General features: G+C 49.8%; 1 protein-coding gene across 1 annotated transcript in view; it reads right to left on the reverse strand.

The window, feature by feature from the left end:
• Window positions 1-16285, reverse strand: part of CLDN15 (claudin 15) — a 111143-nt gene that overhangs the window by 725 nt on the left and 94133 nt on the right. The window contains exons 2-4 of the mRNA XM_088481238.1: window positions 14414-14578; window positions 4275-4356; window positions 2408-2515 (exon numbers count right to left, since the gene is read on the reverse strand). Of these exons, the coding sequence (XP_088337364.1) occupies window positions 2408-2515; window positions 4275-4356; window positions 14414-14578 (355 nt within the window). The remainder of the gene's footprint in view (window positions 1-2407; window positions 2516-4274; window positions 4357-14413; window positions 14579-16285) is intronic.

Here is a 16285-nt window from a genome sequence, read left to right on the forward strand (position 1 = left end):
ACAATAGTGGTCTGCACACATTTGTAATTGTACTGTACAATGCAACACAGGCATTACTATACCATGACATGTATATATATTACATACACATACAGAAACAGCCCTAACCACACAGCCCAGTACATACACTACTACACCATGTCATATATACACACACATCCCAGTACAGACACTACTACACCATGTCATATATACACACACAGCCCAGTACAGACACTACTACACCATGCCATATATACACACACAGCCCAGTACATACACTACTACACCATGTCATATATACACATACAGCCCAGTACAGACACTACTACACCATGTCATATATACACACACACAGCCCAGTACAGACACTACTACACCATGTCATCTATACACACACACAGCCCAGTACCTACACTACTACACTATGTCATATATACACACAGCCCAGTACAGACACTACTACACCATGCCATATATACACACATAGCCCAGTACATACACTACTACACCATGTCATATATACACACACAGCCCAGTACAGACACTACTACACCATGTCATATATACACACACACAGCCCAGTACAGACACTACTACACCATCTCATATATACACACACACAGCCCAGTACAGACACTACTACACCATGTCATATATACACACAGCCCAGTACAGACACTACTACACCATGTCATATATACACACACACAGCCCAGTACCTACACTACTACACTATGTCATATATACACACAGCCCAGTACAGACACTACTACACCATGCCATATATACACACATAGCCCAGTACATACACTACTACACCATGTCATATATACACACACACAGCCCAGTACAGACACTACTACACCATGTCATATATACACACACATCCCAGTACTGACACTACTACACCATGTCATATATACACACACACAGCCCAGTACAGACACTACTACACCATGTCATATATACATACACTCGGCGGGGCTCGCGTATGCTGGACGTGGTATGCGCATTGCAGAAACATCGGCCCGCTTGCGATCGGTTCGGATTCAGGGCCAATGTGTATAGCCAGAAACATCTGTATATCAGCCGCTACGGTCTCCTTGTATAGATTCTTGCCACTCACTTTATGATTGTCCCCGGTTGTTAGTAATTGTAAAGCCGGCCAGGCTCTAATTCCCGCCTGCGTTTCACTGACCCCCCCCCCCCCTCGTCACCACCCACAACCGGTACTTCCTGTCAATCACTCTGCGATGGGTCTGCGTAGTCACTGCGTTCGTCGTCCCGATCGCAGAGGCTGGTTCACACACGCGCACTGCGATGCGTATGCATTTGCTGTATGCAACAATCGGCCGACTGCGTAGGCGATCGCATCAGCGACCCTTGCTGAATGAGGCCCATTATTTGTTACCAGTGTGATACTGTGACCGTGGTAAGAGCTCTGGGCCTGATTCAGAGCCGGACGCTATTTGCGCTCGCTCATTCAGAAAAAGGGGCCGGCTATTTAAATTGAGCGGTCGCGCTTTGCGGTCTGTTGACGCCTCTATGTCTGAGCAAGTGAACGAAATATATGCGCTCGCTATTTTGTAAAGACGCCCCCTGGCCGCTCGCATCCTACGTCATCTCCGCTATTTATTTGATTAATCGAGTACATCGAAAGGCGTCTGAACTGCTCGCAGTGCTTGTGGTTGGATTTTCCTACCGCAATCATGCGACCAGTTCAGGCTAAGAAACAACCAAGTGACGTGGTCGATGACGCTGCTTTGTTAATTATGCACACCCTTAAAACGCCCGTTTTGACCGTTTGGCACGCCTGCGTTCGGATCACCACTTCCCGTTTTCAAGCACCTTCCCCTGTTACCACCCACAAACGCCTCATCCTGTCACTCAAATTAGCAGGCACTCGCTATTTTGTGAGCGCTCGATTTCCGACCGCAATGACTGGTTGGCGCATGCGCATTATGACCCATACGCATGCGCAGTTGTGCGAACATCGCTTGGAGCGAACGAGCGGCCGCTTACGAGCGGCTCGGAATCAGGCCCTCTGTTCTATACGTCTATTCTTTTCATTTATTTCATTGGTATTATTGTGTATTCCATTTTATTTATATTATGTGTATATATACATGGATTAAGCAATTTTTTATATACTGTTGGATACGGCCCTCCCTGCCGAGTGACAGCAGCTCTGTATTTGAATAGTGACTTTTACGTAAGACCTTAGGGCTTAATGACCTTCATGTACTCACTGCACACAGAAGGACCACAGTGGAATATGAGAGTGACAGGATATAGAGAGGGGGTAAGTGGGTGATGGGCCGGTACATAGACAATGGACTAAGGGGCAAATTGTGTGAATTTAGGCTGGACGTGGGCCAGGACCCGCAAACACCAACATCCATAACACACGTTTCCCGGTACTTACCTTTTAGCCTTTGCCACCTGTTTGAAGGAACAGCACATCAGCCCACCACCGACAATATCCAGCAGAGACCCTGACCAGCCGAGGTAAAGCGCCGGCCCAATCTCATATCTGTAGGATGAGAACAAATCATCATGTCAGTCCCTGAAATCTGCATGTGTCCTGTGTATAGAACCAGCCACATTCACACACTGGGGACACGCGGACAGCAGGAAGTGGGTGGGGATAGAACATGTCGTAGCCAATCAGAGCATTTGAATGTTAGTCCCTTCTGTCCGCTAAATGGTCTGTTTCCAAACCTCCCATTGTTTCCTTATTGAAGTTACCTGGATTGAATGAATGAATGAATGAATTGGATGGATGAATTAATGGATGGATGAATGAATTGATGGATGAATGAATGAACAAATGATTGAATGAATGATGGATGGATGAATGAATGAACAAATGATTGAATGATGGATGAATGAATGAACAAAGGAATGAATTGATTGATGGATGGACGGATGAATGAATGAATTGATGGATGAATGAATGAACAAATGATTAAATGAATGATGAATGAATGATGGATGAATGAATGAACAAAGGAATGAATTGATGGATGGATGGATGAATGAATGAATGAATTGATGGATGAATGATTTCATGGATTAGTGAATTAACAAATGATTAAATGATGGATGAATGAATGATGGATGAATGAATGAATTGATGGATGGATGAATGAATTGATGGATGGATGAATGAATTAGTGGATGGATGAATGATGGATGAATGAACGAATGAATGAATTGATGGATGGATGAATGAATTGATGGATGGATGAATGAATGGGAAGGTTGGGTTTAGACATTAGATTAGTTACTTCATTCAACCAAGGTGGTTGCAGTGGTAGATTTGGAGACAATAATTACATACGGGGTGGAAGGGGTCATGTTGGCTGGTCTGAGGGTATTTTAGTTTACATACCTCCTGCATGTCTGTGTGTGGGAAGGTTCATAATCGCAGAGCCTAAGGGCCCGTTCAGAGACGTAGACGGTAATGCATTCGCAGCTTCGATCCCGCACGTAGCTGCTGTGCGCAAATCTGCTAGTGCTGTAGACGGCCGGAAATGTATCGAGACGCCCAACAGCGGCTTCGCAGATTCAAGCAAGTGCCTACAGACACGCAGTCGCCGACGCAGACCAGGCGATAATCGTCCACCCCAATAACCCTACGGTCGCGCAGAATGGCCGCCTGAACTAAGCCAGTCGTAACCACTTTATCTGCTTACGGAATTGCAGATGCAGGCTATGTTGCGTCTACCCCCCAAAAACGACTGGGACACGCCTGCGGTTTTTTTGTAGCCACTCCCCGTTACCTCCTTAAAATGGTCCCTGACAGTCAATCACTTTGCAAAGAAATCCTCTCTGCGAGAGATATTGTAAAGGTGCCTTGGCACGTGCGCAGTACGACCGTGACTCATGCACAGCCGACCGATAGTCGCTCAACTGCTCAATTGTAAGTGTCAGATAGCGCTGGTTATAGGTCTTATTACATTTCCCCTATTGTCACCATTTAGTAATACTGGATAGAGTTACGCCGGGTACACACTGGAGCGATGTCGGCACAATATGTCGTTTCCGGCCGCATCGCTCAGTGTGTACGGCCAATTTGCGCGCTCCCGCGGCCGCTTGCGACATAGTCTGGGCGGCCATGCTGCGCGTCTAACGGTCAGGCTGACATATCGGCCGGGTACACGTAGCTCAGTGGGGACCCAGCTTCAGACTGAAGAGCAGACATTAAGCAATGTAATTATATCTTTCGGTCTCTCTCTGATGGTCTATAATATAAGTTGTCACCAGATGAGCTGACAATCAATACGTACTTGGTTCCGGGGTAATAGGGATTGAAGAATTCTTGGGTGATATTGAATGCGTACCAGGAGACGGAGATGCCAGCGCAGATACCTGGGGGCAGAGAGGGCAAGGAAATGAGCATGTCTATTTGTGTAATGGAAGCATATAGCCAGTATACAGTATATACATACTAAATATTGAGGAGGAATAATACACTTTATTAGGTACACCTTCCTAGAACTGAGCAGGACTCCCCTCCTCCCTTTGCCCCTCAGAACAGCGTGAATTGTCCGAGGCATGGATTCAGTAAGGTCTTGGAATCATTCATTAGAGAGACTCTGGCCCATGGTGACATGATGGCATCACACAGTTGCCGCATACTCATCCTGCGTAATACATACGGGAGACCGGGATGCCGGTGGTCAGAAGACCGACAGGGGCTCGATAAGTATCCTAACCCTCCCCCTTCACCCCCTAACCCACCCCTCCTGCATCCTAACCTTCCACCCCCCCGCAGCCTAAACCCATCCCTCCCCCTTCACACCCTAACCCTCCTTCCTGCATTCTAAGCTCCCCCCTAGACCTAACCTTCCCCCTTCACCCCCTAACGCTAACCCTCCCTTCCTGCATCCTAAGCCCCCCTAGACCTAACCCTTCACCCCTAACCCTCCCTTCCTGCATCCTAAGCTCCCCCCTAGACCTAACCTTCCCCTCCTAACACTCCATTCCTGCATCCTAAGCTCCCCCCCAGACCTAACCCTCCCCCCTTCACCCCTAACCCTCCGTTCCTGCATCCTAAGCTCCCCCCTAGACCTAACCCTCCGCCATTCACCCCCTAACCCTCCGTTCCTGCATCCTAAGCTCCCCCCAGACCTAACCCTCCCCCCTTCACCCCTAACCCTCCGTTCCTGCATCCTAAGCTCCCCCCCAGACCTAACCCTCCCCCCTTCACCCCCTAACCCTCCGTTCCTGCATCCTAAGCTCCCCCCTAGACCTAACCTTCCCCTCCTAACCCTCCATTCCTGCATCCTAATCTCCCCCCAGACCTAACCCTTCACCCCTAACCCTCCCTTCCTGCATCCTAAGCTCCCCCCTAGACCTAACCCTCCCCCCTTCACCCCTAACCCTCCCTTCCTGCATCCTAAGCTCCCCCCTAGACCTAACCCTCCCCCCTCCCCCCTTCACCCCTAACCCTCTGTTCCTGTATCCTAAGCTCCCCCCTAGACCTAACCCTCCCCCCTTCTCCCCTAACCCTCCCTTCCTGCATCCTAAGCTCCCCCCTAGACCTAACCCTCCCCCCTTCACCCCTAACCCTCCGTTCCTGCATCCTAAGCTCTCCCCAGACCTTAACCTCCCCCCTAACCCTCCGTTCCTGCATCCTAAGCTCCCCCCCAGACCTAACCCTCCCCCCTTCACCCCCTAACCCTCCGTTCCTGCATCCTAAGCTCCCCCTAGACCTAACCCTCCCCCCTTGGTGCCTAACCCCCCCCGGTGGAGCCTAATCCTTATCCTCCCCCCTTGGTGCCTAACCCTAACCATTCCCCCCCGGTGGTTCCTAAACCTAACCCCCCTGCCCACAGCCTATCCCTAACCCTTCCCACTGCAGCCTAACCCTATATTTAGGTTCGGGATGCCGGCTGTCGGGATCTCGGCGCCTGTACTCTGCCCGTGGGCCGGGATTCCCGCTGCCAGGATTTCAACCGGATGATTATATAACAGGACAGAAAAGCACAAGGGTATAGGTGGCCTCTCTAGCTCGCACAAGTCCCCATCCACCACCAGGATCCTTACTCCTGACATCTGCCCTCCTCCCAGCCCCATTACCCAGGGTGCTGCACAACTTTCCCAGACGTACACGGAGTTTTTAGAAGCTACAGATGCTCGGCAGCAGCATATAAACACTAACTTGAATCCCCCTCATTCATGTATCTATATGTATAAACAGGGTGTGGTACGGCATGCCGACGGATCAAATCCCGGCAGACCAAATACCGATAGTGAAAGACAGAAGAGTTAACATGCTAAATGGGGCTCATAAGTACCCTAATCCTCTCCTCTCCCTATCCTAACCCTCCCGTAGTGATGCCTAACCCTAAGACCGCCCTGTGGTGCCTAAACCTAACCCCCCCCTCCGCGGCTAAGTGCTAGCGTTCCCCGCTAAACTACGATTGGGATAATGGCTAGTCGGGCTTTCGGCATCCGGATTCTGTTAGGCGTCGGGATTCAGACGTCAGTATCTAGATGCCTTTCGGTCTTTAGCCATCGGTATTATGTCCGGCGTTATATCATCCGGTGGTATGGTGACTACATCCCGTATAAACAGTATAATAGACACATTTTCCAGGGGGTTATATTATATAACTGAGATGTTTAGTCCCCAGCTGTTCGCTGCGGCCCTACAACTGTTAGACCGTCATTTCTTTCCTTTAAGGCATCAATTTTACTTTTAAACGTGATAAATGACAATAGGGACAATAGATCAAAGGGCGAAGAACCCTGTCATCTGGGTGATAAGAGTATTTCCTTTGATACGTTATACGCATGAAAGTGTTTTTGCCTGTGATAACACTGCCACCACTGGCGGTGACCGTACTGCCCTCAAAATTCATGCAAAGCCAACAGGTATCGTGGTGGAACTTCTATCGCCACACTCACCTTTCTGTTATTGCCATCTTAGGACGGTGGTAACTGCTTTTAAATTCTAAAAAATGTTTTAGTATTTGAACAAAGCATTTTCTTTATTTCTAATTTTATTTTAAATATATGAGGCATAAATGGTTTTTTTTTTTTTTTTTATGCATTTTAGCCCTCATTCAGAGCCACTCGCTAGCGGCAGTATGCTCGTTCCGAGCGATGTTCGCACATCTGCGCATGCGTACGGATCGTTATACGCATGCGCGAACCAGTCAGTGCGGCCGAAATTCATGTGCTCGCAATATAGCGAATGCCTGCTATTTTGAGTGACAGAATGAGGCGTATGTGGGTGGTAACAGGGGAAGGTGCTTGAAAATGGGGAGTGGAGATCCGAACGCAGGCGTGCTTAAAGGTCAAAACGGGCGTTTTATGGGTGTGCATAATTAATACAGCAGCGTCATTGACCACGTCACTGGGTTATTTTATAGCCAGAACTGCTCGCAAGATTGTGGTAGCAAACACCAACCACAAGAATAGCGAGCAGTTCATACGCTGTTCGATGTACTCGATTAATCTAATAAATAGCGGACATGACGTATGGTGCGTGCGGCCAGGGGGCGTTTTTAACAAATAAACGAGCGTATGTTTTGCTCGTTCATTCAGACTTAGAGGTGTGAACAGACTGCAATTTGCGAACTGATCATTTGAATAGCCACCCCTTGTTTTTGAACGAACGACCGCAAATAGCGAACGGCTCTGAATCAGGCCCTTTGTTTGCATCTATTTTTTATTTTTATTCCTTTCAACATTATTGGAACTGAAATTCCAAGCTTTACTGTAGCTACATCACTGGTGTGGAGGGCACTCTGACATAACGTGAACTGGGGGTTCTGTGTGGCATAATATGAGCTAGGGACTCTACAGTGGGTTCAACACAGTTACATAATAATAATAATAATAATAATATTATTATTATTATATTTTTCTACTTCAGGGTCCATAGGGGTCCACAGGGTGACCTTGGGGTATAGCTGGATCCTGGATCCTCGGGCACCACGGAGTTAAAGCTTTTAGCTGCTCCCAGGATGCACTTGGGTCCAACCTCCCCTATACCCCGCCCCCGAGCCACAGGCACCTCAGTTTAAGATGGTGCCCGGCCGGAGTCGGGTCACCCTGCGGGGGGGGCTGCAGGAGCAGCCCCCTAAAGCTTTTTATTTAACTAGTTTAAATTTATTTTTACATTAGTTTGGTTCTCCAGAGCGGCAGCGCTGGGCTGTCTGTACAGACGCCCACGCTGCCGCTCCTTCTCCCTGCTGGCGCCGCGACGCCAGCACTGAACTGGGGATCGCGGCGGGGGAAGCCAGAGTCTGTACTAGCCGGACTCTGGCTTCCCCCGGGACTGCTGCCGGAAGACGCCGGGGAGATCAGGTAAGCCGCGCACCGCTGATTAGCGGCGGTGCGCGGGTAATGCCTTTCATATGCAGTCCCATGCCCCCGGTCTAGGGGACAGACCGGGGGCGCTAGCGGTGGCGGCGGGCCCCCCCTCCATCGGAGGCATACCCCGCCAGACCACTAGACCACCAGGGTAATTAAGCGGCAAGCGGGATGCCGCAACCTTGGGGGTTAAATATGCTAGCCAGGGGAGGAAGCCTTCCCTGTCAGCGGCTCCTCCCCTCAGCTCAGCGCGCCTTTCAGCTCGGAGTCTGGCGTCGCTGAGCTGCAGCTACTCGGGCCACTCCTCCTCTGAGGTCTCCAGCGGCCATTTTCTTACTGGCAGCGCAGATACTCTCAGGGAGCACGCGGACCGGTCTCCCTGTGTACCTCTCCCCCGACAAGGACAGTGTACACAGCGCTATAGCCCTCCCAGACACTGAATCTGGGAGGTTGAGTGTAGTGTAAAGGTGCAGTGAGTATATCTTCCTGCATGGTATGTGACTTTTGCTAGTGCTGCCTGTCTGTGTCTTTTTTCTACTTACTGTCAGCCTGTACCTATCCCTTTCCTTCTCCTACAAGCCCTACAGGTGTGCGGGGGAAGGGTGTTTCTACTGACCTCACCTATATAGATCACGTATTTGTGAGGTCCGTCACATACAGTTGTGTGCTACACGGTGCCATATTGTGGGCTGTTGTTCAGCACACTGGTGAGTGCGCACGTTTTCTTCCTAAGTCATGTCTGAGGAGGAGATTGAGCACTCCGGGGCTCCAGCATTGTTCTCCTGCAGGCGCTGTTCTGCAGGAGTGGATAGGGAGGATTTGTCACAGGACGGCCTGTGCGGACGGTGCCAGGCGGTCCCTGGTACGTCTAAACCTCCCATTTCGCAGGAGCCACCATGGGCGATGTTTTCCCAGGTGCTGGTGTCCATCGCGGACCGTCTGTCGGTCCCGACTGCCGCCCCTACTAGGGCGTTGCTCCAGCCTGCCATCCCCCATTCCCCGGGTGTTCCACAATTATTGCAGACTCCCCCGGGGTCTCAGCCTGTTGGTCCCTATGCGGGGTTGCCAATGTATATTCAGTCCACCCCTGTGGCACAGCCGGCTGTGGTGCCGTTTCAGGCTCCTGTGACAGCTCCTCCACCCTGGGTGGATGCGCTTTCCCACACTGTCCAAGATTTGGCGGCAGCATCTTCGGCTTTTCAGTCGATGTTGCGCAGTGACGTGCCCTCCAGGGCGTCTAAACGCTCAGTCATGGCACAGGCTGCGCATCTTTCGGATTCTGAGGGGTTCTCGGATGATGGTGAGGTACAGGATGACTCAGCCTCAGATGCCTCAGTCCAGGAGGTAGACACTAAGTCTTCCATCAATGTGCGGGCTCTGGTTAAGGCGGTGCGGGCTATTCTTCTGATTGAGGATGAGGCACCCGCTCCCAAGTCAAGGTATCCTAGTTTTAAAAAAGCTAAGGTTACTTCTACAGCGTTCCCCTTGTCTGATCAGTTGACTGATCACATGGCGGTGGCCTGGCAGACGCCCAGTAAGCGTTTCCTGCCACAGAAACGCTTGGCGTCCAATTATCCATTCCCGGAAGCGCATTGTAAGAAATGGGAAACTCCGCCTGCAGTCGATTCCCATGTAACACGCCTCATCAGGAGTGCTACTTTGCCATTGCCGTCTATATCCTCGCTGAAGGATCCTACGGACAGGAAGGTGGAGACTTGTCTAAAGTCTATTTATTCTCTCTCAGGGGCTGTAGCCCGGCCGTCCATGGCCATCTCCTGGGTGGCCAAGGCCATTGAGGGGTGGGCCAACGCCTTGGAGGACACGTTTACGGATGAATCTCCGGACGTCCAGAGGGTGTTGTTAGGACAGATGAGAGATGCCGCCTCCTACATTGGAGAAGCATCTTTGGATGCTAGCCTGTTGACCTCTAGGGTTTCGGCGGCAGCAGTGTCTGCTCGTAGATCCTTGTGGTTGCGGTCTTGGAGAGCAGACGCGGATTCAAAGAAAGGCTTGGAGGCCTTACCTTTTAATGGGGAATTACTATTTGGTCCGGACCTGGACAAAATAGTAGATACCCTGGCAAAATCCAAGTCAGCCTTCCTCCCTTCAGCTACTACACCTGCTAAGGTCCGGAGCTCGGCGTTTCGTTCCTTTCGGGTTCAGGGCAAGGCAAAGGGTCAGTCCTTCCCGAGGCAGTCCGCACCCAAGACCGCCTCAAAGCCAAAGAAGCAAGCCTGGAGTGCTAGGCGCCCTTCTTCCAAGCCAGAAGATAAGCCTTCTTTTTGATGGGACGGGCCTCCCTCTGGGGGACCCCAGAGTGGGAGGCCGACTTCTTCAATTCGCCCAGTGCTGGCACAATACCACCACGGATGCCTGGGTGCGAGAAGTGGTCTCCCAGGGGTACGCCTTGTCTTTTCGGCACAGGCCGCCTTGCCAGTTTTTTTGCACAAGTCCTTCTCAGGACAAAACCAAGGCCTTGCAGGTTCAGGAAGCCATAGAGGCCTTGCTGACGGCGGGGGTCATTATACCCGTACCACAGTCTCAACGTGGGATGGGGTATTACTCTACGCTGTTTCTGGTGCAGAAACCCAATGGCTCTCATCGCCCCATCCTCAATTTGAAGTCCCTGAACAGGTTTCTCAGGGTTCCCAAATTCAGGATGGAAACTTTGCGTTCCATCATACTGGTGATGGAACCGGGGGATTATATGGTCTCCCTGGATATCCAGGACGCCTACCTCCATGTGCCTATAGCAACATCGCACCAACGGTTTCTGCGGTTTGCTATTCTCCACAACCACTACCAATTCAGGGCTCTACCCTTTGGTCTCTCCACGGCACCAAGGGTATTTACCAAGGTGATGGCGGTCATGGCGGCTCACCTTCGGAGCCAGGGGATACGGTTGCTACCGTATCTAGACGACCTCCTCTTGCTGGCAAGCTCCCCGGAGGTACTGATCCAGCATCTCCACCTGACGGTCGCTTGTCTACAGGCGCACGGCTGGTTGATCAACTGGAAGAAATCCTCCCTCATCCCATCACAACGGATGGTTCATTTGGGGGCCCTGCTGGACTCTCGTCAGCAACGGATTTTTCTGACTCCAGAGAAGGTCTCCTCCTTACAGCTGCGGATTCACAGTTGTCTGAGCAGTGGCAGAGTGTCGGTGCACTCAGCGATGAGAGTTTTGGGGTCCATGGTGTCGGCATTCGACATGGTGGAGTTTGCCCAGTTCCATTCCAGGCCCCTGCAGGGGCTGATTCTTTCAGAATGGAACGGATTGCCACACAGGATCCGCTCTCAGATGCTGGTGTTGTCCTCGGAGGTGCGTCTGTCCCTAGCCTGGTGGCTGCAGACAGCGCATCTCCTGGAGGGGCGCCCCTTTTGGATCCCGGAATGGGTTCTGCTCACGACAGATGCCAGTCTCCGGGGTTGGGGGGCGGTGACAGGCTCCTTGTCACTTCAGGGTCGTTGGTCGGCGGAGGAAGCGATTCTTCCCATCAACTTCCTGGAACTGCGGGCAGTATACAGAGCCCTGCAGTCGTCCGGCACCGCTCTTCACGGAAGGGCCGTTCAGGTGCAGTCAGACAACGCCACCACGGTGGCGTACATCAATCACCAGGGAGGGACTCGCAGTCGAGCTGCGATGTCGGAGGTGTCCCGCGTCCTGGCTTGGGCGGAGCGCTATCTTCCAGCTCTCTCTGCAGTTTTCATCCCAGGAGTCCTCAATTGGGAGGCAGACTTCCTCAGCCATTACGATGTGCATCCCGGGGAATGGTCGCTTCATCCAGAGGTATTCCAACTACTCGTGGACAAGTGGGGGCTGCCAGAGCTGGACCTGATGGCATCCCGTTACAATCACAAGCTGCCTGTGTACGGGTCAAGGACAAGGGACGCAGGCGCAAGTCTGATAGACGCGCTGTCGGTGAAATGGCTGTTTCAACTGGCTTACTTGTTCCCTCCGATATCTCTGCTGCCTCGGGTCCTGCGCAAGTTCAAACAGGACGGAGGCACACTGATCCTGGTGGCCCCAGCGTGGCCCAGAAGGCCGTGGTACTCCGATCTGCGGAGCCTGTCCATCGACGCTCCGTACCTCCTACCTCAACGGCGGGACCTGTTGTCTCAGGGGCCCTGTCTTCACCCGGATCTGGGTCGACTATCTTTGACGGCGTGGCTCTTGAGACAGCCGTCCTGAGGTCTCGGGGCTTTTCTAGCTCCGTTATTACCACCATGCTGAGGGCGCGCAAGCCTGCTTCCGCAAGGGTCTATCACAGAGTGTGGCACACTTACTTTCAGTGGTGCGAGGCCAGAAACTATGATCCCCAGGTGTTCCGAGTTTGCGTATTCTGGCTTTCCTTCAGTCCGGTTTGGACTTAGGATTACGTCTTTCTTCACTGAAGGTACACGTGTCTGGTCTGTCGGTGTGGTTCCAGCGCAGGATCGCTGCTATGCCGGACGTACACACCTTTTTCCAGGGTGTTTTGAGAATCCAGCCTCCCTTTGTGCCACCTGTGGCCCCGTGGGATTTGGCGGTGGTTCTTAGGGCCTTACAGGGTCCTCCTTTTGAGCCCTTGGAGTCAGTGGAGCTCAAGTGGCTAACTATTAAAACTGTTTTCCTCTTGGCAATTGCTTCTGCCAGGAGGGTTTCAGATTTGGGGGCGCTTTCTTGTCGTCCCCCTTTTCTGATTTTTCATCAGGACAGAGCGGTGCTTCGCACTCGTCCTGATTTCCTGCCTAAGGTGGTTCCCAGGTTCCACATTAATCAGGAAATTGTTGTACCAGCCTTTCAGTCACCTGATCTTTCGGCTGGGGAGACTTCCTTAGACGTTGTAAGGGCACTCCAGGTTTATGTGGACCGGACTAGTTCTGTGAGGAAGTCGGATTCTTTGTTTATCCTCTTTGGTTTTCACAAGAGGGGTTGGCCTGCCAACAAACAGACTCTAGCCCGTTGGCTTCGTTCTGTTATTATTGAGGCTTATATGCAGGAGGGTTTACCTGTTCCAGCCTCTGTTAAGGCTCATTCCACTCGGTCCGTGGGCCCTTCTTGGGCTGCTAGCCGTGGCGCCTCTGCTGTTCAGCTCTGTAAGGCGGCCACCTGGTCTTCCATTCAGACCTTTTTGAGGTTCTATGCGTTTGACACCTTTGCCTCTCAGGATGCATCCTTTGGGCGCCGGGTTCTCCTATCAGCACAGGAGCGTCCCCGCCCTTAGTTGGACTGCTTTGGGACATCCCCAAGGTCACCCTGTGGACCCCTATGGGCCCTGAAGTAGAAAACAAGAGATATGGTAAGAACTTACCTTTGTTATCTCTGTTTCTACGAAGTCCATAGGGTCCACAGGGCACCCGCCCTGACGCACCTGGCTTCATATGGGCTCTGTGACTGGTCACCGGTTTTCCGTCTCCCATTTCTGTGAGTATGGTTCTTGTGTGTTCCAGTCTTCCTTCTCTCTGTTTCGTCTCCTCCTCCGGCCTGGGCTGCTTACCAACTGAGGTGCCTGTGGCTCGGGGGCGGGGTATAGGGGAGGTTGGACCCAAGTGCATCCTGGGAGCAGCTAAAAGCTTTAACTCCGTGGTGCCCGAGGATCCAGGATCCAGCTATACCCCAAGGTCACCCTGTGGACCCTATGGACTTCGTAGAAACAGAGATAACAAAGGTAAGTTCTTACCATATCTCTTGTTTTTTAATAACATCACCAGCATATCATATTGACAATTCAGCTGGTAGTGGCCCCCACATGTTGGTTGCCCCAGGGCCCCCACAAACCATAATCCATCCCTGCCAGTATTGATACGGCAGCTGAGTATCGTTCAACAGCCCTGGCTATTATTTTTTTATTATATTGTGGCAAATAATAAACTGATAAATAAAATAAACACCTTTTTCAGATTCACGGTAAAACTATCCTCTCCTAAATATCAAAGTGTTGCTAAAGACATTATTTCACATTAGTTTTTTAAAAACATATTTAAGCTGGAACAATAGTCAATACAAGATGGGGGGGACCTCATTAAAGGTAAAGGCCAGTTAATATTTATGGGACTTATCTATTTGGATGATTATTTCACGCAAGGAAACCCCCACAAGAGCCAAATCTCATCTCACCTGAAAATATTGACAATGCTCCAGCAACCGTTGCGAATTTGCCCTTCAGCGCTGCATTCCCTTCTGCGACCTTGGTACACTGCAGCCCAATCATCCCACAAAGGCATGCGAAAAAGCCGAACACCAGCGAGGAAATCATCAGGGCTCGGGAGGCCTGCAAGTAACCTGTTGACACATATACAACCATTGTTAGCATATCCCAGCAGTAGCTCCCCATACTAACATGCTCTAGGATTTAATTGTCTTCTCTGTAAGATGTTGCTACCTTAATGTTGTTATACCTTATAAAAAAATAATAATAATAAAAAATGTTGTGGAAAATCTAACGGAGCATGATTTACTGAAATTGCAGTTTTTGTTTGGCATTTTTTTTATTTTTTGGAGAGCGTTACAATTTTTACAGTATTCTGAATAAAAATCAACAGATGTAATAAATTGCAAGGTCACAAATCTCCTCCAAACACGCTGAAAAAAAAAAAACGCCAAAAAATAGAGGCGCCCCTGGTTGATGAGATTGCCTTCTCTGTCATACATATGTATTTAATTGTCACTAATTAGCGCTTAGTAATGTAGCCCAAACAATTAATAAATATGTTTATGGGGAAAAATTATTTATTTATATATTTTTGTGGTATTTATATATATATATTTTTTATATTTAAATTATGAATTCTTAAAAAAATAGTAGCAGGCAATATAATATTTCAGAAATATTAAGATGACAGTACTATATGATAAAAAAGTAACAGGGCCTGTAAAGTTCTTGTTAATTAATCTCACCTCAATAAATTAATAATGGAGGCATGTGCACTGCTGGCAATCGTTACAAGTGTGCAATATAATTGGAGCCTCCATTACTAATTAACTAATATGGCCCCAATTAACAATTATTATCAGCACTGTTATTTGATGTATAACAATATTGTTCCCTTAATATCTATTAAATATTTTGTTTGGGTAATAAAATGAGTTTATTATTATTGTTTCTAATTCTTTTGCCTTCAATAACAAAATCATAAAATAATTATGCACCATAAATTTATTTATTAATTGTTTCCGCCACTTAATGTGAATATTAAAGTAAATTAAATACAGAAGACCTGGCCAACCTGTGGCTCTTCAACTGTTGTGAGACACTCCAAGTCCTAGCATGCCCTGCCACAGTTTTGCTATTAGGAAATGCTAAAACTGTTGCAGTGCATACTGGGACATGTAGTTTCAGCCGGAGAGCCACAGATTGGCCAGGCCTAGTTTAATGTGTCTCTTTATAAACATTGCTGCAACAGTGGTCATAACGCTCAAGCAGCAGGTTGGCAGAAAGCAAGGGTTACAGTAGGTGCCATTGTAGGGAGTATGGCGTAGACAATAGTATAAGTAAGAGAAGGAAAAGCACACAAGGGTAGAGGGCCCTGCTCATGAGAGCTTACATTCTAATGGGGAGGAGCAGACAGACAGAGATGACACAGATGGGGTAGACAGTGAGAAAGGAGCATGGAGCAGTGGGTTAGAATGAGTGCTGGATGGCTTTGATGAAGAAGTGGATCTTGAGAGCCCATTTGAAGGTTATTATAGAGGTGGAGAGTCTGATAAAGAGGGAGGGAGTTCCAGAGGAAAGGAGCAGCACAGGCAAAATTTTGGAGACAGGTTTGGGAGGAAGTAATCAATTGGCAGCAGAGGCGGCCAACAAAGTGGGCAGGGGGGAGTGTGATGGGAGACAAGTTCAAATAGGAGAGATTTGGGTGAGGGCTCTGTAAGAGGAACTGGGCAGCAGAATTGTGGACAGATTGGAGAGGAGAGGTGGGAGTCAATGTACTGAGGGCCTGATTCAGACCCGGTCGCGAGCGCTGAGCGCTCGCAACCGGGTCGATGGTG

This window comes from Taudactylus pleione, unplaced genomic scaffold (assembly GCF_031769625.1).
Source record: "Taudactylus pleione unplaced genomic scaffold, aTauple2 ptg000268l, whole genome shotgun sequence".
In the NCBI taxonomy this organism is placed as follows: Eukaryota; Metazoa; Chordata; class Amphibia; order Anura; family Myobatrachidae; genus Taudactylus; species Taudactylus pleione.